This window comes from Microcaecilia unicolor, chromosome 7, assembly GCF_901765095.1.
Source record: "Microcaecilia unicolor chromosome 7, aMicUni1.1, whole genome shotgun sequence".
Classification (NCBI taxonomy): Eukaryota; Metazoa; Chordata; class Amphibia; order Gymnophiona; family Siphonopidae; genus Microcaecilia; species Microcaecilia unicolor.
The window spans coordinates 270113855-270134252 of record NC_044037.1 but is presented as its reverse complement, the minus strand read 5'-3'; the positions used below and the strand labels follow the sequence as shown (position 1 = coordinate 270134252).

At 44.2% G+C, this 20398-nt stretch overlaps 1 protein-coding gene across 1 annotated transcript in view; it reads right to left on the bottom strand.

Annotated features, from left to right (window-relative positions):
* Window positions 1-20398, bottom strand: part of NCKAP5 (NCK associated protein 5) — an 898061-nt gene that overhangs the window by 645229 nt on the left and 232434 nt on the right. The window contains exon 3 of the mRNA XM_030209965.1: window positions 7705-7768. Within this exon, the coding sequence (XP_030065825.1) occupies window positions 7705-7768 (64 nt within the window). The remainder of the gene's footprint in view (window positions 1-7704; window positions 7769-20398) is intronic.

Genomic DNA, 20398 nt, shown 5'->3' with positions numbered 1-20398 from the left:
TTTAATGTCATAGCACCAGTATCATGTATGTCTATATTGCATTTCCCTTCATCAAGGAAAGGCCTCCACTCTGAAAGTCAGTTAGGGGGACATTCTAGTTATGGTGCCTAAAAATTGGTGCTGAAATCAGTGCTGACTAAGTGTATTCTATAATCGGTGTCTAGATTTAGGCTCGGATTATAGAACAAGCTTAGTTGATATCTTAGCGCTTAAAACTGCACATCCATTTATACTGATGAAAATGTGGCATAAATCCCGGTGCGTAGATTTAGGCGCTCTGGGCCATATTCTATAAATACTCATGTAAATTTCGGAACGCCCATTTCCCCACCTATAACCATGTCCCTTTTTTGCCTGCATACATTAGAAGTTTAGCGCACTTCATTACAGAATACGCTTAGCGAGTTGTGCACATAAATTCAAATCAGTGCTAATTACTACTACTACTACTCCTTATCATTTCTATAGCACTACAAGACGTACACAGCGCTGTACACTTGAACATGAAGAGGCAGTCCCTGCTCGACAGAACTAACAATCTAATTAGCGCTCATTATTGCTTGTTAAGTGCTGTTATCAGCACTCATCAGCTTGTTAAACTTGTTAAGCTTGTTAAGTTATGCGTATAGTTATAGAATCCGCGACGATTTCAGCACGGATCTCTAGGCGCACTATATAGAATCCAGGGAATATGCTTAATTTTCCCTCAGTTTCTCAGATGAAATACATACTCTCCTATCAGTCTGCTACGATATGGAATTCCCTGCCAAACGTGGTTAGATTAGAATTAAATTATACACGATTCTGGAAGAAACTGAACATGTACTCGTTACTTAAACAACTGAATTTTGACGGAACTTTAATTCTGTAGTTTCCCAGTTTAAGTTGACCGGTTATTCTTATAGTAATCCGTGTTGAATTTAAGAAGGTAACTGTGGAATATAAATACAGTTGTAAGTGTAATTTGGTTTTGGAATTCATACTGAGCTCACCTTTAGTTCCTTCAGTTTGAAGTTTCTGGATAAATATCCTGTTGTTGGAACAATTAAGGCACAGATTTTATATTGTATTATACGTTGCTTATGGTCCATTTTTACCCCCTGTAAGACCTGAGCTGCGGATGCTGCCAGGTCACAAATTATAAACAGTCTAAGCTATTCAAATTGTATATAATAACATAGTAACATAGTAGATGACGGCAGAAAAAGACCTGCATGGTCCACCCAGTCTGCCCAACAAGATAAACTCACATGTACCATTTTTTGTGTATACCTTACCTTGATTTGTACCTGTCTTTTTCAGGGCACAGACCATATAAGTCTGCCCAGCACTATCCCCGCCTCCCACCACCGGCTCTGGCACAGACCGTATAAGTCTGCCCAGCACTATCCCCACCTCCCAACCACCAGCCCTCTTGAGGGATGGTTACTGAGCTGTGAGCAGAGTAACCACATTTTACTGCAGCAGTCATATGTAGGTTTGTGACTCCCGGGTAAATACAAATTTGTGTTGCTGTAGTTCGGAACATTGTGTGTTCCTGGCTGTAATAACTGCATTTAAACTGAGCTGGTAGTCCACATTAACCCACCCACCTACTCCCTACATCTCTGACACCAAACTCTCCACCACCCCAATAATGAAATTGCTTTCCTCCCACTTCAAAAAGCCCAACCTCAGTACCTACTAAGGGTTTTACCTATTGGCTAATGGGGGGCAGGAACACGCCCCAATTGACCCTGCCCTGTTTGTCACTGGGTTCAATAGTCTTGCAGGACTACTGCTATGGGTCAAGTTGACCAATATAGACTCAATCCTGCCTCTCCCCCCCACCCTCCACTAGCTACCAGGGAGTCATCTAGTAGGTTCCAGGGTAGAGATTTTGGAGGATGGGAAGGATGGAATTTTCTTTGAGTATGGATGGTATTGGGGGATGGCATTTGACTGCTGAGGAATACTGGGGGATGGCGTTTCAATGCCAGTGGGGTGGGGGTGATTGGGAGGTTCATGTGCAGGTACCGGCCCCTTTAAGAGGGGTTAAGATGCCAAATAAGGGAGGGTTTTGAGTTTTTTTTCTTTTTTTAGCACAACAAAAGTTAAATTAAAAAGCTTCAAACCGCTCAAAATACAGCAGCCAGACTCATATTTGGGAAAACGAAATACGAAAGCGCCAAACCCCTAAGAGAGAAACTACACTGGCTCCCACTAAAAGAACGAATTGCGTTCAAAGTTTGCACCCTGGTCCACAAAATCGTTCATGGGGAAGCCCCGACCTATATGTCAGACCTTATAGATTTGCCTACCAGGAATGCAAAGAGATCAGCACACACATTCCTCAATCTCCATTACCCTAACTGCAAAGGACTATAATATAAATCCACATACGCGACCAGTTTCTCATACATCTGCACGCAGCTATGGAACGTACTACCGAAGGCCATAAAAATAACGCAAGACCTAACTATCTTCCGAAGGCTACTGAAAACAGATCTGTTCAAGAAGGCATACCATAAACACCCATCTGAAACACCAAAAAATAAGACTTTACATGACATAGACATAATTGAAATCTTATCACTTGACTGATCAACCTCCTTACCACTAATGAATAAGCATAACCACTTCAATCTCTATGTCGAATATGGTTTCTCCATAGTCGATGACCTAAAGAATGATACAACCCAATTTCGTATTCAGGAACGTTCATGTATTACTATAATTTATTCTTCCAATTTCTTACTCAGGAACTTTCATGTGTTACCATAATTTATTCTTCCTTAACATATATATGCACATGATATATATCTATACCATGATCTGTTCACGTATGTTATGTTACATGTATGTTACCATGTATGTATGCAACTTAACACATTACCATTTGTAATTCTGTTACCCGGAAATGGCAACCGCCATTACGGCAAATGTAAGCCACATTGAGCCTGCAAATTGTTGGGAAAATGTGGGATACAAATGCTACAAATAAATAACAATGAGAATGCAAACCCCACAAATGATTGCAAACCAGCTCATTGTCTTCAGCCAGCCCAGGGAGCAGAAGGCCTGACTTGGATCTCAAACCAAGACTGCCAACACAAAATGAATTAACATACATAATCCAATTAACTGGTTTGCCTAGTGGTTAGAGTGGTGGACTTTGGTCCCGGGGAACTGGGTTTGATTCCCACTGCAGGCACAGACAGCTCCTTGTGACTCTGGGCAAGTCACTTAACCCTCCATTGCCCCATGTAAGCCGCATTGAGCCTGCCATGAGTGGCAAAGCGCAGGGTACAAATGTAACAAAAATAAAATAGATACTATTGGAGATTCTACATGGAATGTTGCTATTCCACATTCCATGTAGAAGGCCCTTGCAGATCACCAATGTGGCCGCGCAGGCTTCTGCTTCTGTGAGTCTGACGTCCTGCACGTACGTGCAGGCGGCCACATTGGTGATCTGCAAGGGCCGACTTCTCCATGGAATGTTGAATGTTGCTAGTGGAATAGCAACATTCCATGTAGAATCTCAAATAGCAGCAACAGTGGAGGAGTGGCCTAGTGGTTAGGGTGGTGGACTTTGGTCCTGAGGAACTGAGTTTGATTCCCACTTCAGGCACAGGCAGCTCCTTGTGACTTGGGCTAGTCACTTAACCCTCCATTGCCCCATGTAAGCCGCATTGAGCCTGCCATGAGTGGGAAAGCGCAAGGTACAAATGTAACAAAAATAAAATAGATACTATTGGAGATTCTACATGGAATGTTGCTACTATTGGAGATTCTACAAGGAATGTTGCTACTATTGGAGATTCTACATGGAATGTTGCTATTCCACTAGCAACATTCCATGTAGAAGGCTGCGCAGGCTTCTGTTTCTGTGAGTCTGACGTCCTGCACGTACGTGCAGAACGTCAGACTCACAGAAGCAGAAGCCTACGCGGCCACATTGGTGATCTGCAAGGGCCGACTTCTACATGGAATGTTGCTAGTGGAATAGCAACATTCCATGTAGAATCTCAAATAGTAGCAACAGTGGAGGAGTGGCCTAGTGGTTAGGGTGGTGGACTTTGGTCCCGGGGAACTGGGTTTGATTCCCACTGCAGGCACAGGCAGCTCCTTGTGACTCTGGGCAAGTCACTTAACCCTCCATTGCCCCATGTAAGCCGCATTGAGCCTGCCATGAGTGGGAAAGCGCAGGGTACAAATGTAACAAAAATAAAATAGATACTACTGGAGATTCTACATGGAATGTTGCTACTACTGGAGATTCTACATGGAATGTTGCTATTCCACTAGCAACATTCCATGTAGAAGGCTGCGCAGGCTTCTGTTTCTGTGAGTCTGACGTCCTGCACGTACGTGCAGAACGTCAGACTCACAGAAGCAGAAGCCTACGCGGCCACATTGGTGATCTGCAAGGGCCGACTTCTACATGGAATGTTGCTAGTGGAATAGCAACATTCCATGTAGAATCTCAAATAGCAGCAACAGTGGAGGAGTGGCCTAGTGGTTAGGGTGGTGGACTTTGGTCCTGAGGAACTGAGTTTGATTCCCACTTCAGGCACAGGCAGCTCCTTGTGACTTGGGCTAGTCACTTAACCCTCCATTGCCCATGTAAGCCGCATTGAGCCTGCCATGAGTGGGAAAGCGCAAGGTACAAATGTAACAAAAATAAATAGATACTATTGGAGATTCTACATGGAATGTTGCTACTATTGGAGATTCTACAAGGAATGTTGCTACTATTGGAGATTCTACATGGAATGTTGCTATTCCACTAGCAACATTCCATGTAGAAGGCTGCGCAGGCTTCTGTTTCTGTGAGTCTGACGTCCTGCACGTACGTGCAGAACGTCAGACTCACAGAAGCAGAAGCCTACGCGGCCACATTGGTGATCTGCAAGGGCCGACTTCTACATGGAATGTTGCTAGTGGAATAGCAACATTCCATGTAGAATCTCAAATAGTAGCAACAGTGGAGGAGTGGCCTAGTGGTTAGGGTGGTGGACTTTGGTCCCGGGGAACTGGGTTTGATTCCCACTGCAGGCACAGGCAGCTCCTTGTGACTCTGGGCAAGTCACTTAACCCTCCATTGCCCCATGTAAGCCGCATTGAGCCTGCCATGAGTGGGAAAGCGCAGGGTACAAATGTAACAAAAATAAAATAGATACTACTGGAGATTCTACATGGAATGTTGCTACTACTGGAGATTCTACATGGAATGTTGCTATTCCACTAGCAACATTCTATGTAGAAGGCTGCGCAGGCTTCTGTTTCTGTGACGTGCAGGACGTCAGACTCACAGAAGCAGAAGCCTGCGCGGCCACATTGGTGATTGGCAAGGGCCGACTTCTACATGGAATGTTGCTGAGGAACTGAGTTGGATTCCCACTTCAGGCACAGGCAGCTCCTTGTGACCCTGGGCAAGTCACTTAACCCTCCATTGCCCCATGTAAGCTGCATTGAGCCTGCCATGAGTGGGAAAGCGCGGGGTACAAATAAAACATACAAATAAACAATAAGAAAAAAAAGAGCACTAAATAAAAAGGCCCCCTTTTTCTAAAGGGCATTAAGCTCTAACGTGTGCTTAATACATGAGAAAATTAAACCAAATTAAAGCGATTTGTGGTAATTTCCCCGTTTCTGCACATAACCACATGATATTTAATTTATTTTTATCTATCTATCTAGATATCTAGGCATTTCATAGGTGGGGGATGGGCATAGAAGTCCCTATTCAACTAGCGTATTCCAATTAGTGTGCGCTAGCTGGATAAATCAGACAAGAGAGAACTTAACGACCTTCGAAATAGGAGGCAGCAAGTGTTCCTGCATTAACTTTTTGCAGGTAAAGCAAGCTAACGGCAACATTAGCACATGGTCTGCAAGAAAAAAATGAAACCTATTTTTTTTTAAAGTGTTGCCTTGAATCTGGGAAAGTCCCATGTTAAGAAACGCTACGCCTAGGTTCCTGCGCCTTGATATTCTTATGGTGGAAAGTGCTATGAGAGTGGGATGCAATAAAAACTCAAAGGCATCTCCTTTCACAGAATAGCAGCAGATACAACAGAAGCTCTCAAATGTGGAATTTGGGGGGAAATATATGAATAAATAAATAACCCCCTTCAAGCTGCAGAAACATCTGGCTTCCATTTAGAAGTCACCTTGTTAGTTTGTGTGTTCTTTTCAAATGGAATGCATAACGATTTGAAAACGTGACACATATCAAACAGCTTTGAAGGGAATTTGTTTCCTGAACTTTACAAGTCTGCAGCATAAAACAAAATTCGAGTCTTCCCGCACCTCGAATGAAATACTGGCCAGGACCTTTAAAAAAAAAAAACTCTATGGGTGGTTTCCAGCACAAAGTAAAACATGTCTCCTTTTTAGCCAACCAAAACCAATTAAAATGACACTACACATTTTAGACGTCTTGAAAATTTCAAATGAAAGAATGCATAAAAATCCATTCTAAATAATTTCAGATTTTAAAAGTGGGAAAAACTGTTCTTTACATAGCTACCTAAGAAATTGTTTCTTAATCTGCATTCTAAAGTTTTGGAAGGTGGGGGGTACCTTTTCTTTAAGACTCCCTTTTAAATGCCTTATAACTTGAAAAGGGAAACAGTTTGTCTTTTTTGACCTATCACACTTAGGGGGGTCCTTTTACCAAGCTGAGGGCCACCTAGTCACAGCCCGATGCTCCCAGCCATGACCCCCAGTTTTCCCTCCTCTGAAGCAGAAGCCCGTCGAAAAAGAGCCCCTAATCTAGACTTCACTGAAGTAGAGTCCCCCAATCTAATCTTCCCCCAATCTAGCCCCCTGAATCAGAGCCCCAAAAATATTCCCTACAATCTGCCGCCTCACCCATGGAAGTAGAGGCCCCCCTCCCAACAAGATTCCCCCTGAACAATTCTCCCAAAGTAGAGGCTTCTTTCCAAAGGATACCCAACCCCCATTCTCAGGTCTGGACCAATCTCCAGTCTCTCCTGCCCTTCTGGTGCCATCCATCAAAATGGTGCCCTTAGTGACCAAATAATGTGATGTAAAGCCCTAACGCAGCTTGACAACATTCCCACTTATTTGATTGGCAGCACCTGCTACTCAGATAATTAGCTTTGAATACCAGCTGGTCTGTTTTCTGAACAAAATAAGTATAGTTAAACTCTAAATGCATAATTGTCATTAGCAAGTTCTTATCTGACTTGGTAGATATGGCTATGCAAGTTTAATGTGGTTTAAATGTCAGTGTCTATCAGAGACTCCATTTCTACTCTCCTCCATCCATCTCTACTCTCCATCCTTTTTTCTCCTCTCGACAGCAATTTGATTTTGTCACAAAAGACAGTAGGCTTTCATTTTCTGCAATTAAAATCCCCTTTGGTTCATTTCTTCGCGTGCTCTCAGACTGTCTTTGCAATGTCATAAACACAACATCTCAAACAATATTAAGCCCTCATGTGATTAATACTTCAACAGAAGTTATCTGTTTTTGGATTTTATGATTTTTAATTGTATTTGTTTTATTTGATTATGTATGTTATTTGTAATCTGCTCTGGGCTTTACTGGGAGGACAGGCTTAATATCGAAATAAACAAATAGATGCAAGACAAAATGTACTGGAACATGCAGTAGTCGGCTGGAGAGTTTTAATGTTGTTTCCATCCCACAATAACTGGAATTCCAAAATATAAAAGCTGAGGCTTTACCATTGTCTCTTCACTTTTGCTTCGTGCAACCTCCCGCTGCAACCGGGCCACTGCCAGCTTCTCCCTAAAAAAACAAAAGAACGTGACCAATTGCTTTACACTTATGCACCAACTGCATGTTTTAAGTTTCTGTTTATTAGATACTTGATATATCGCCTTTCTATGGTACAACCAAATTGGTTAGAGCAAAAAACCAGAGACAGTCTGTAGGATAATGGCAGACCATAAAGGAGTAAGGGATCCTTTTACTAAGGTGCGCTGAAAATGGTCTGCGGTAGTATATACACGTGCTTTGGGCGCGCACAGAATTATTTTTCCGCGCACCTACAAAAAAATGCCTTTTTAAAAATTTTTGCCAAAAATGGACGTGCGGCAAAATGAAAATTGCCGCGCGTCCATTTTGGGTCTGAGACCTTCACCACAAGCCATTGACCTAGCGGTAAGGTCTCACGTGGTCACCGGGCGGTAATGGTCTATGTGCATCAAATGCCACTTGCCGTGCGTAGCTGCTGTGCACCAGAAAATAAAAAATATTTTTCAGGCGCGTGTAGCGGATGCGAGCCAAAATTGAAATTACTGCGAGGGCCACGCAGTAACCGGGCGGTAACTCCAATTTGGCGCACGTAGGCACCTACGCAGCGTTGTAAAAGGGCCCCTAAGTTTGTGAAGATTTTCTGTCTCAATGCCATTTTGAATAGTGTAGCAATATTTGCTGGCTCAAAGGCTAAGGTTTGTGAGCACACTGGTGCTCATTTTCAAAGCAAGTGGATGTCTTAAAATGCCTTTTAAAAAAGTGTATCTGCTAAAAACGTCCAGATCCTGATTTTGGAAAGTCAGAATTTGGACGTTTCACACTGTAGTTCATCCAAATAGCAAGGGGGGAGTGTTTTGGGTGTGATTAGGGACGGCCCAAAAGTAGGACATCCAACAGTGATTTTCGAATGGGAAGAAACGTCCATGTCGAAAAAAAATCTCAACCTGTTTCAGTCACATCCAAGGTATAAAAAGTTGCTCTAACTGAGCAGCTGACCACTGGAGGGATTAAGGTACGGCCCCTCCTTAATCCCCCAGTGGTTGCTGTCCCTTTCCCTCTCCCCTGAAAGTGAAACAGGAAATGAAAATCAGGCTGTATGTCAGCTGCAGGTATTATGACCATTCTGAATAAAGTAGGTCAGACTAGCAGTCTAGTGGTTAGTGCAGTACAGGGGCATAGCTACGGGTGGGCCTGGGTGGGCCCAGGCCCATCCAATTTCGGCTCAGGCCCGCCCACCCACCCAAGCGCACACACTGCAGCAGCCTTTTTTCACATGTTTTCTACTGTGTGACGTGAGTCATCGTGTAGCGTACCACGGCAGACGGCACCCGCTCAGCTGATCTCCAGGCTCCAGCGAGTCCAGCCCACCTACCTTTCGGGCTTGCAGAGGCAGACTCGGAATCGGCAGTTGGCACTGAAATGCAGGTCGTGGCGCAGCTCGTTGTTCCATCCTACGCGGTATGACCCGACCGTATGACGTGGCTGTGTGCGGCAGCGTGCTGAGCCTCGCTCTCGCTCCGCTCCGTCCGCTCGCTCGTGGCCATCAGGGCAGGCTAAAAAAATAGCTGCACGCAGGGTTGAGCTGCTGAGCATTGAACTAGTGCGAGCCTGGCCCTGGAAACGTGGGAAAGGTTCTTCGAGAATCGAGTTCCAGTCTCGTCGGTACCGAACCGTGGTGCAACTTTACTGCCAAGCAGCTGCCAGCCCAGCCCACTAGCCCAGCACAGCAGGTAATAAAATTGTAAATGCTTTTTTTTTACATCATAATTTTAACATCATCATGTCTCTCTCTCTCTCTGTCTGTGTGTATATATATATTGCCCACCCATATTAGCTCTGGGCCCAGCCAAAATGTCAGGTCTGGCTACGCCACTGGTGCAGTAGGTAAGTGAACCAAGGGACACAGATTCAAGCCTTACTTCAACTTCTTGCTTTTCTTCTTTTTTTTTTTTTTAAATAATTGTGAGCCTTTCAGAAACAGAAAAATACCTACTGTACCTAAATAGCTACCTGAAGTAGTGTTCATTCAGGTGTAGTATGTGCTTTTTCAGGTACTGGAGGGATCACATTTATTTTAAAAAAAAGTTATAGTAGGACTTGAACCTGTGTCCCTTGGTTTACCGTCCACTGCTCTAACCACTAGACTACTCCTCTGCTCTACAGGATTGTCTGGGGTTGGCCGGGGTTGGCCATATTTTTGAAAATGATGCCAGGCAGACGTTCATGTCCCTGTTTTTTTTTTTTCTTTGGGGGGGGGGGGAGTCGCATTCAAAAGTTGGACTTTGGAAAATAGATATTCGTCTTGGACATTTTCAGTGCAAAAACATCCATCTCACTGCCATAATCAAACAGGAAATCTAGGCATTTCCCTGTCTGATTATGGTTGTGAGATGGACATTTTCTTTGGACGTTATGAGCAGGACACGTTTTTATTGAAAATGCAGGCAGTTGCAGAAACATGGCTATGCTAGGTTAACAAAAATTTATAACTAGAGTGTGGCTCCAGTAACATCGCTATCCCCCGGCCATTTCATTCACTCACATTTTCATAGTCGGAAAATGTGCATACAGAAGTTTGCTTTTTTTGTTTTATATTTTTGAAACTTTTTACAGCTTGGAGGGAGGGTAATTACTGAGACAGTAATGCACAATATTGGCCTCTTCATATGTGTTAAATGTTTCAATCGTGTTATTTTACTGTAATGCACATTAGTTTAAGGTGCTGTAGAAAACATAGTAATGTGATATAAAGGCATGGAACTATGTGCAATGCATCTCATTATTATGTAAACAGAATAACAGCTTGTGTTGAACTTATGAACTTTGCACGTTGTGTTTTTCCAAGAAAAATAACACTAACTCTGGGGCCGATGATCAAAAACCCCGTGCTGTTCTGAACAGCACTGCAAAATCAGTGCTGGAACAGCACGGGGCAATAACCCTATGGTCAAAGCCAACAGCATGCAAATTTATATGTGCTATTAGCTTTGATCATCAAGGTACTTCTGCGGGAAGATAGTGCTTGGCATGCGACCAAGGTACAATCCTCCCACAGAAGTTGTTTGACAGGTCCAGGCTGTCAAAAAAAAAAAAAGCCTAGACCTGTCAAATCAGCCCGAAAAGGGGCTGGAGATCCAGTGAACCTCCAGACCCACCTGACACAAAGGGGCAGGAGGTCAGGTGGACCTCCAGACCCAACTGACCCCCCCCCCCCCCAACACAAAGGGATGAATCCTGATGACCCCCTGCCCCACAAGCAGAAGCCCTTCTTTGCCGCAGAGCACTGACAACCCCCTAGCAAAAGCCCTCCTTTGCTGCACCCTCCCTCCCTCCCACCCTAGTCTGGTGGTCTAGTGTCTCCCTCAACCCCCCCCCCCCCCCCCCCCCCCAGTACCTGGAAGCAGGAGGAGGAGGGAGTAAGCAATGCCAAGTAAGCACTCCCTCCTCCTGCAAGCACCACCTCAAAATGGTGATGCCCAGCTCTGCCCGGTGCATCCTGGGATGCACTGGGTGGGGCTTCAGTACTCCCTTATATGGTGCTGAAGCGCCCCAATGCACACCAGCATACATTTGCATACATTAGCATGCTACTTGCGTAGATCTGCTGCGTGCTCTTTTATTCCAGTGCTCCAGAAGGCTGATCATGAAGCACAGGTAAATGCGGGCGCTAGTCAGACGCTAATGGCCTCTAGTGCCTGCATTTACCTCTGATCATCGGCCTGTGAAAGCTGGTGTTATTTTGCTTGCCCAGTAGCATCAGGCCTCTAATATACTGCTAATGCTCCTGGGGAGCCTTTCTTAAAGGGATCAGTGTCTCTAAAAAATGCATAGACCCCCCTTCTCCTCATCAAGATCCCAAATCCCTCCAGAGGGTTTCTCTCATATCCCCAGTCCAGCTCCCTACCTCCCAAAGTCATCCCATATACCCTCTCTCCCCCCCCCCCCCAAAAAAAAAAAAAAATCCCAATGGAGAACATGTTCATGAAGAAGCTCTCATCCTCCTATGAACTCCCCAGTTGCCCCGTCCCCCTTTGGCTTTGAGTTAAAAATGACACTGGGCAGGAGATAAAGGGAGGGAGTCAATATGACAGCAGCATGTGAGAAGTAGCTCCCATTTGCTGGTGATTATGACAAAAAAGATGGGAAAACTACAGGTTTATCCCTCTGAACCCCAGTCTATACCTTCAACTTTGGTTGTTGGACTGATGGATACTTTTGTCCAGCACAAGGGCATTGCTTCATCGGAAGTTGACGAGTTGCTGGCAGTCTCCAAGCCACTGCCAGGAAGAGTGACATTTTACTTATATCTGTCCCTTGACATGAAGACCCCCCCTCCCCCACCACAGCCTTTTTTGGCCAGCCTGATGGGCTCAGGTGAAGCAACTATGCACAAGCTGCTGAAAGCCACCCTGCCAGAATAAAAGTCTCCACAGGCTGCTCATGGAGCAGAGCTTCTCCCTCCAGGTCAGCAAGTGACATCATTAGTGGGAGGAGTAATGGCTACCATGGGGCTGGAGGCAAGACCTGCTGAATGCTGAGGGATGGCTCTACCGAATGCAGGAGTTCCAGAGTTCACCTTACAGCATCCTCCAGTTTTTACACTTGAGTCAATATGGACAGCGGTGTCTGAGCTAGGTAAAGGGCTTTCTGCTCAATTTGCTACAATGAATCAGAATAAAAAAAGCAATGCTTCTGATATAAGGGTAATTGAGGCTCAAATGGAGAAAATAAAAATTTTGGTAAATGAACATAGTGTTCAAATTAAATGTATACAATTAGTTACTCTTCTTCGATAAGAGAATAAATTATCGAGACAGAAGGTTGAGAACCTGGAAAATATGCTGAGATATTCTAACCTTCGTGTAATAAATTTTCCAAAAGCTCAGTTCATCACTGCCAAAAGCTCAGTTCATCACTGCTAGAAATTGGAAGACTGGGCATCCAAATTTACTGTGGACAAATGCAAAGTGGTGCACATTGGGAAGAATAATCCAAATCATAGTTACCTGATACTATGGGCCAACTTTGGGAGTCAGCACCCAAGAAAAAGATCTTGGTGTCATTGTAGACAGTAAGTTGAAATCTTCTGCCCAGTGTGTGGTGGTGACCAAAAACAAGAAGGCAAAACACACAAACAGGAAGAAGCCTCTGCGTAAATCCAGCAGGAGTCAAGAAGTAGTAGAGGATGACACAAATGACGACCAACCAAGGAGATGAATTAATGTTCTTTAATAAAAGCACCAGAATAGGGACCCGACACGGTCTGTGTTTCGGCAGACGTAGCTGCCTGCATCAAGGTTCGCAATCAAACTCTAGCAGTCAAATCAAACAAAGTGTGCCTGGTGGAGGAGTGCGGGCAAGCTTACTGGTTATGACTTGCTGTTGGGTATATTGATGACGGGAGCGTAATGTAGTCAACGTGGGCTCACTGTGGCCAAGAAACAAACAGGATGATAGGAATTATTAAAAAAGGGATGGGAAATAAGACCAACAATACTATAATGTCTCTGTGTCACTCCATGATACAACCTCACCTTGAGTATTCCTTTCCATTCTGGTCACCGTATCTCAACAACAACAAAAAAATAGCAGAATTAGAAAAGGTTCAAGGAAGAGCGACCAAAATTATAAAGTGGATAGAACTCCTCCCATATGAGGAAAGGCTAAAGAGTTTAGAGCTCTTCAGCTTGGAAAAGAGACGGCTAAGGGAAGAGATGGCTGAGGTCTACAAAATCCTGAGTGATGTAGAATGGGTAAAAGTGAATAGATTTTTTACTCTTTCAAAAAGTACAAAAACTAGGGGACACTCAATGAAGTTACATGGAAATACTTTTAAAACAAATAGGAGGAAATATTTTTTTAATAGTTACTCATTGCAAGAGGATAGGGTAACAGCAGTTAGTGTATCTGGGTTTTAAAAAGATTTGGACAAGCTCCTGAAGGAAAAGTCCACCATTTATTGAGATGGACATGGGGAAGCCACTGCTTGCCCTGGGACTGGTAGCGTGGAATGTTGCTACTATTTGGGTTTCTGCCAGGTACTTGTGACATGGATTGGCCACTGTTGGAAACAGGATATTGGGCTGGATTGAACATTGGTCTGACCCAGTATGGCTATTCTTATGCTTTCATGTTCTCTCTCTTTTTTTTCCCTTTCCCCATCATCCTTTGCTTATGCCTCTTATCCCTATTACCTTCTCCTTTTCTCTAGCATCCATGCACTTACCTCCTTCTCCAGTATTTATTTACACCATCTTTCCTCCACCTTAACTCCAGTACCCATCTCTCTGCCCCTCCATCTTCACCTTCCCTTGTATATACCCTTCCTTCTCCTGATCCCCCACAAAGTATGCCTTCCTCTTCCTTCTCTCAGCCCCTGCATTAGACCCCTACCCCTTATATCCCATCTGCCCCTTGTTAGGCCCCACCCCCCTTTGCTCATGCAATAGATCCCTCCTCCCACCCCTATTCCCAACCCCAATCTAATAGCTGAGCACCCCCTTTCTCCATGTCTTAGCATAAGCCCCTTCTTGCATCTTCTCCCAGTATCAGACCATTTATATTACCCCTACCATCCACCAGCATCAGCCCTCTTTTGCTATCCCCAGCCACCTTCTCTTTGTCCCTAACTCAATACTATTTTTGAATCCCAGCCCTCTTCTTCCACCTGTCCCCCTTTTCAGCTCTTTGCTCTAGCTCCAGCTCCTTCAACCACCTGCCCCTCCCCTTTTCAGTCCCCAGACTAAGCCCCTTCTCCCAACATGCACGCGACGTGAGGGCAAGCTGGGCAGGCAATGCACAGAGAATGGCACTGGAGAAAGGCTTCAGCTGGCGGGGGTTGAAGACCCCTGTGAGCCAAACCAGGGGCCCTGGATCCAATTTGGGAGGGGGCAGGCCAAAAGGCCCCTTGTAGCTACGCCACTGAGCCCTAGTAGTAAAACAGGCTCTTAATGCACAAAACGTTGTCTGGGGCATGTCTTTTTGCCAGGAGAGTATCACATGATTTTGTTCCTCATTGTTTTTCAAACCACTACTTCAAGCAGCCCTCAAAGCATTCTGCCTTTTACATGGTCCATTTATCTTAGAAATAATAAAAACAACCTTAAAAGGCACTAAAATCACCTCTTAAGTAGGCTTAAACTTGGCAAATACATCTTCCTTGAATCTTTACTCATTCTTGCAACTCTAGACTATGATTATCAATTCAGTTTGCAAACCTACTGTTCACATTTCAAGAAATGACAACCCATTCCACATATCGCAGGCAAAATCCCTGGAACTGATTGTTTCCACATAAGTGAAAACCCATTGACACTAATTCATTATCACAAACACTTCAACACCAAAACACAATACAGGTCTAGACTACGACCAAGGATTCTCCCCAATGATATACAGCTATCGGTCAAGGATTCAGAACAAATAAGGGCCAGGAAGGTCCACAACACAGGAAAAAAGCACAGCAATGTTCACTAGAAAACCAGAAAAAAAGGGGAAAAGGACTGGAAACCGGAGAGATAAATGCAGAAAGGTGCAAAGGAAACTAGATGAAAGAGTCAGTTACATGATCCCTGTGTGAAGATTCTTAGCTGATAATCTGTAGAATAGCAGCCTTGCTCTCTGCCGTTGCTATCTCGTGTCCTGCAGGCCTGTGAAATGTCTATCCATCACTTTTCTCAGCGTTGTTCAATATGGCCCCTATTTGAGAAGCACCCCAACATTAAATGGCATCATTTAAACATCTGGAAAGGCCCATAAGTTTAAATGCCATTTCAAAACAGGCAGTGTGGGTAGGCAGGGTGAGGGAGTGTTCTGCCAACCTTGCAGAGATGGGATGAGAGATCACATCAGGGGTTGTTGGTGAGATGGTAGTGGTGGTGGTGGGGGGGGGACTGAGAACCTGTGACATTGACCCCTGGATTCTATATACAGTTCCTGAAAATCTCTGCAGAAACGGAAACGTATTCTATAACAATGCACATAACTTAATTGGTTAACTAGCTAATCAGCACTGCTGACTCCAGACTCTGTTCCTCTTGCTGCACCATATGCCTGGAATAGACTTCCTGAGCAGGTATGTCAAGCTCCATCTCTGGCTGTCTTCAAATCTAGGCTAAAACCCCACCTTTTTGATGCTGCTTTTAACCCCTAACCAGGGCATTTTTTTCCAGTGAAAAAGGTGCTGGTACTCAAATGCCAGGCCACCTTGCAGGGATGGAGTGATCACTGAGGGACCCACTCCACAATAGCCAGGCCCCCTGCAACCAGCCACAGAATCTATGACAAGGCAGAATTGGTGTGTAGAGCCTGAGCTCTTTCATTAAAACTTGGGGAACGTGGTGAAGGCAGTTAGCTTAGCAGAGTTTAAAAAGGGGTTAGACGGTTTCCTAAAGGACAAGTCCATAAACCACTACTAAATGGACTTGGGAAAAATCCACAATTCCAGGAATAACATGTATAGAATGTTTGTACGTTGGGAAGCTCGCCAGGTGCCCTTGGCCTGGATTGGCCGCTGTCGTGGACAGGATGCTGGGCTCGATGGACCCTTGGTCTTTTCCCAGTGTGGCATTACTTATGTACTTATGATCATGGGTCAATTTTAGCAGACAATGTAAAAGGTGGTGGTACTCAGTACCCCCAAGTACCCCCTCAAAAAAAGCACTGCCCCTAACCCTTACTCACTTGTTCAGTACCCATATTTTATCATTCCCACCTTAGTAATTCCCTTATCTCTTAATTGTCCTGTTTGTCTGTCCTAATTAGATTGTAAGCTCTGTTGAGCAGGGACTGTTTCTTCATGTTCAAGTGTACAGCACTGCCCACGTCTAGTAGCGCTATAGAAATGATAAGTAGTAGTAACTAGTAATTAGCAGCACTAATTGGCATTAATTGAGATTTACGTTTACAACTTGCTAAGTATATTCTATAATGTGGTGTACCTAAATTCTAAAAAAAAAAGAAGGAAGTGGAAAACACAACTTCAAGAGATCAATCCGAGACACCAGGGTGAGATGCTCCAGGAAAACTATTTCAAATCGAATCTGTCGGTGCGAGGCAGTACACTTCATTTTATTCAGAGACGATATTTCATGTGCTCCATTGTCAATCAGTATATACTTTGTGCATCCACTGATCGACCCCTGATGAAGGCTTTTTTAAAAGCCAAAACACGGACCATGTAGGGTCCTAATAAAGCTTTCCTGGAGCATCTCACCCTGGTGTCTCGGATTGATCGCTTGAAGTTGTGTTTTCCACTTCCTTCTTTTGTTGAATTTTTGTGGAAACTGCGAACCCCTTTTGTTTCTGCGGTACCTAAATTCTAAGTCACATAGTTGAAAAGGAGGAATGGCCATTGATGGGGCATGGGCATTATTATAGAATACACCCGCTCTGTGCCTAATTTAGGTGTCGGGAATTACACCAAGAAAAACATGGCCTAAATGGATACAACCAAATTTAGTCACGTGGTGACCTGCTCAGTGTATTCTATATACCGTGCAGAAATTTAAGTCTATTCTATAGAACGTAGGCGTACTTTAGAGAATACACTTAGTCGTAATTTCTTTCCGTGCAGATTTTTCAGGCGCCATATATAGAATCTAGCCGAGTCTGTAACCATGGTACCAGACAGCACAGCTGAACTTACAGCCTCCTCTTGAAATGCCAATACTGTATGTGCAGCTACAGTATCAGCTGTCCATAGCCAGCCATACCTCCAACCTGCCCATGTCACGCCCAACTCCCATTCCTACTTGTATTAGTCAACTGTTGTGGCTTGCTGTACTGCATTGCTGGTTTTAATGTGTGGTAGATGTTAGAGCAGGTCTGTGCTAATACCTGCCGTATTGTAAAACCCACAGTAGCTGCATAATGCAGCTTAGTTAAAAACGCCTTAATTTTATATTTGAGGCAATGGAGGGTTAAGTGACTTGCTCAGGATCAGAAGAATCAAAAGCAAGATTTCAACTAGATTTCCCTGTTTGTCAGCCTAGTGCTCTAACCGTTATTTGTTCTGTTTTTTTATAAAGGTTTTTTTTTTTTTTTTACAACAATTGCAAGTGGCGATATGGAATATCAGTCGTTTGTGGTTGGAATCACTGTCCTGAGCACACATTTTCTATTTTAATCACGTTAAAGGGTGAGGTATGTAATGTTTGAGAATCATTTATGGGTGCTTTACTTTTTTGTTATAAGCTGTACCTGCCACTTCCCATCTACTGTAAAGAAACGTATTGGGAATGTGCAAGTAGTTACTGCATTCAGAGGGGTATTTTCGATATGACGTGTAAGTCCAACTTTTGATATTTTGCTCAAAACATCCAGAGTCCAAGTGGCAAATAACGATTTTTGAAACAGCAAAACATCTATATATATATATATATTTTTTTTTTTTAATGACACTTCCTAGATCAGCGTTTTTCAACCGGTGTGCCACGGGAAGTCCGGGAATCCCCTCCAGATAACCTGGCAATTGCGCAATCTAGGATGTTCTTCCTCCCACACCTAGGGTCTCTCTCCTCTCCACTATGATCTTCAAACTTTGCGGTTGACGGAAGTTATTAGAATAGGCCTTCCTCTGGCTAGCCCCGGGGTCCTTCCTCTGATGAGACTTTTTACCGCATGGGAGGGGCACAACAGAGGGAAAGCTTGGCGATAGCCAGAGGAAGTTGCCGGAAATGCAAAGTTTGAAAGAATTGGAGTGGAGAGGAAAGAGAGGCCGAGGGGTGGGTGGAGGAAGGTTGGAGAAGAGAGTAGACCCAAGGGAGAGGGGAAACAGGCTGCACATGTGTGGGAGGGAAGAGAGGAGGGGAGATGGACTGCACATGTCTGGGAGAGATTGAGAGTCAGGTTGCAACATCTGTGGGATGGAAGGGTAGAGGGGAGACAGGCTGTCCATGTGTGGAAGAGAAGGGGATATAGGCTGCACGAATGTGGGAGGGAAGGGGAGGGGAGACAGGCTGCATATGTGTGGGAGAGAAGGGAAGAGGGGAGACAGGCTGCACATGTATGGGAGGGAAGGAAAGAGGGGAGACAGGCTGCACATGTGTGTGGGAGGGAAGGGAAGAGGGGAGACAGGCTGCACATGTGTATGGGAGGGAAGAGAAGAGGGGAGACAGGCTGCACATGAAGAGAAGAGAGAGTGAAAACAAGATACATTTGAGAAGGAGGCAGAGAAATTAAAGAAAGCTGAAAGTAAAATATCAGAACCAAACAGACAGGGCAGGAGGTTAGAAAAGAAACTGCAAATGGAAAGGAAGCGCTGGAAACAGAGTTAAGAGCACAGACAGGGAATGATAAAATCACCAGACTACAAAGGTAGGAAAAATGATTTTATTTTTAGTTTAGTGATCGAATTATATTAATATTGAGAATTTACATCTGTTGGCTTTATTTGCACTGCACAGAAGGTCATACTTTTCTTTCTATTTCTCTGGTGTTGCATGACATGCAGAGTCTGGTATCTCTGCTTTCAGTTTCTGTCTGCATATTTGTTGTGATTCCCTATTTTGCATCAGATAAGAGTCATGTTCTGCATCTGCAACTAAGGTGAAGGAGTCTGCTGGTATGTGGTGTCTGTGCAGGAATCTGTAACAGTCCATCTTGTTGCAGTTTCCCAGTGGCAGGTATATTGGTGCTCAAATGCATTTCAGTAGCATAATTAAATGAAATAACTACTTCTGAAGGTTACAGGTACAGATTGGGATGGAATGGATCTTAGCGGGGACAGGCAGGTATGGGTTAGGTTCCAGTGGTGTGCCTTGACAATTTTTGTGCCATTTAAGTGTGCCATGAGATGAAAAAGGTTGAAATTCACTGTACTAGATGTTTTTGTGCTCTGTACGTTTATTTGTTTTGGTCCAATTAAAAAAAACAAAAACAAGCCAGGAGTGGCCAAACAGACATCCCAGCAGAGCAGCGGGGCACCCTAGGGGCACTGATTTAGATTTCACATAAAAGGTTCCAGGTACACATCTCACTATTACCCTTTTATATAGTATTGTGAGCCCTCCAAAACACACCGTACCAAACTATACACTGTTACAATAGCCCTCATGTCTGCAGGTGTCACCTATATGTGGGTAGAGTTGGGTTTTGGGGGGGCTGACACGTTCCACAATAAGTGTAGCAGTTAGAGTGGATTATGGCCCTAGGTACCCTTCTCCAGTGCCATCCACCGACCACTAGGTGACTCCAGGGACCTGCTTGCTGCTCTAATTGGACTGGCCATAACATCTGAGGCTGTCACATCTTTAGTGGGTGGGAAGGGGTTAGTGACCAATGTGGGAGTAAGGGGGGGGGGGGTCATTCCTTTATTCTTCCAGTGGTTATCTGGTCATATAGGGCACTTTTTTGTGGCTTAGTCATTACTAAAACAGGTCTAGCTCAAAACATCTTAGTTTTAGTCCTGAAAGTTTTGGTTTTGTTCCATTATGGCAGAAAAACATCCAAGTAAGGTGTTAAGAATGCCCTAATCCCACCCCCAACATGCTCCCTTGTGATTTGGATGCACCGCAGATGAACTGCATAGATAAACGTCTGCAGAATAGGTTTTGAAAACAGCGATTTGAACATTTTGGCAAACAAAACATCCAAATTCTGCTTCATGTCACTTTTTAAACCTTTTTCTCTTTTCAAAATGAGCCTCTTAGTCCACTGAAG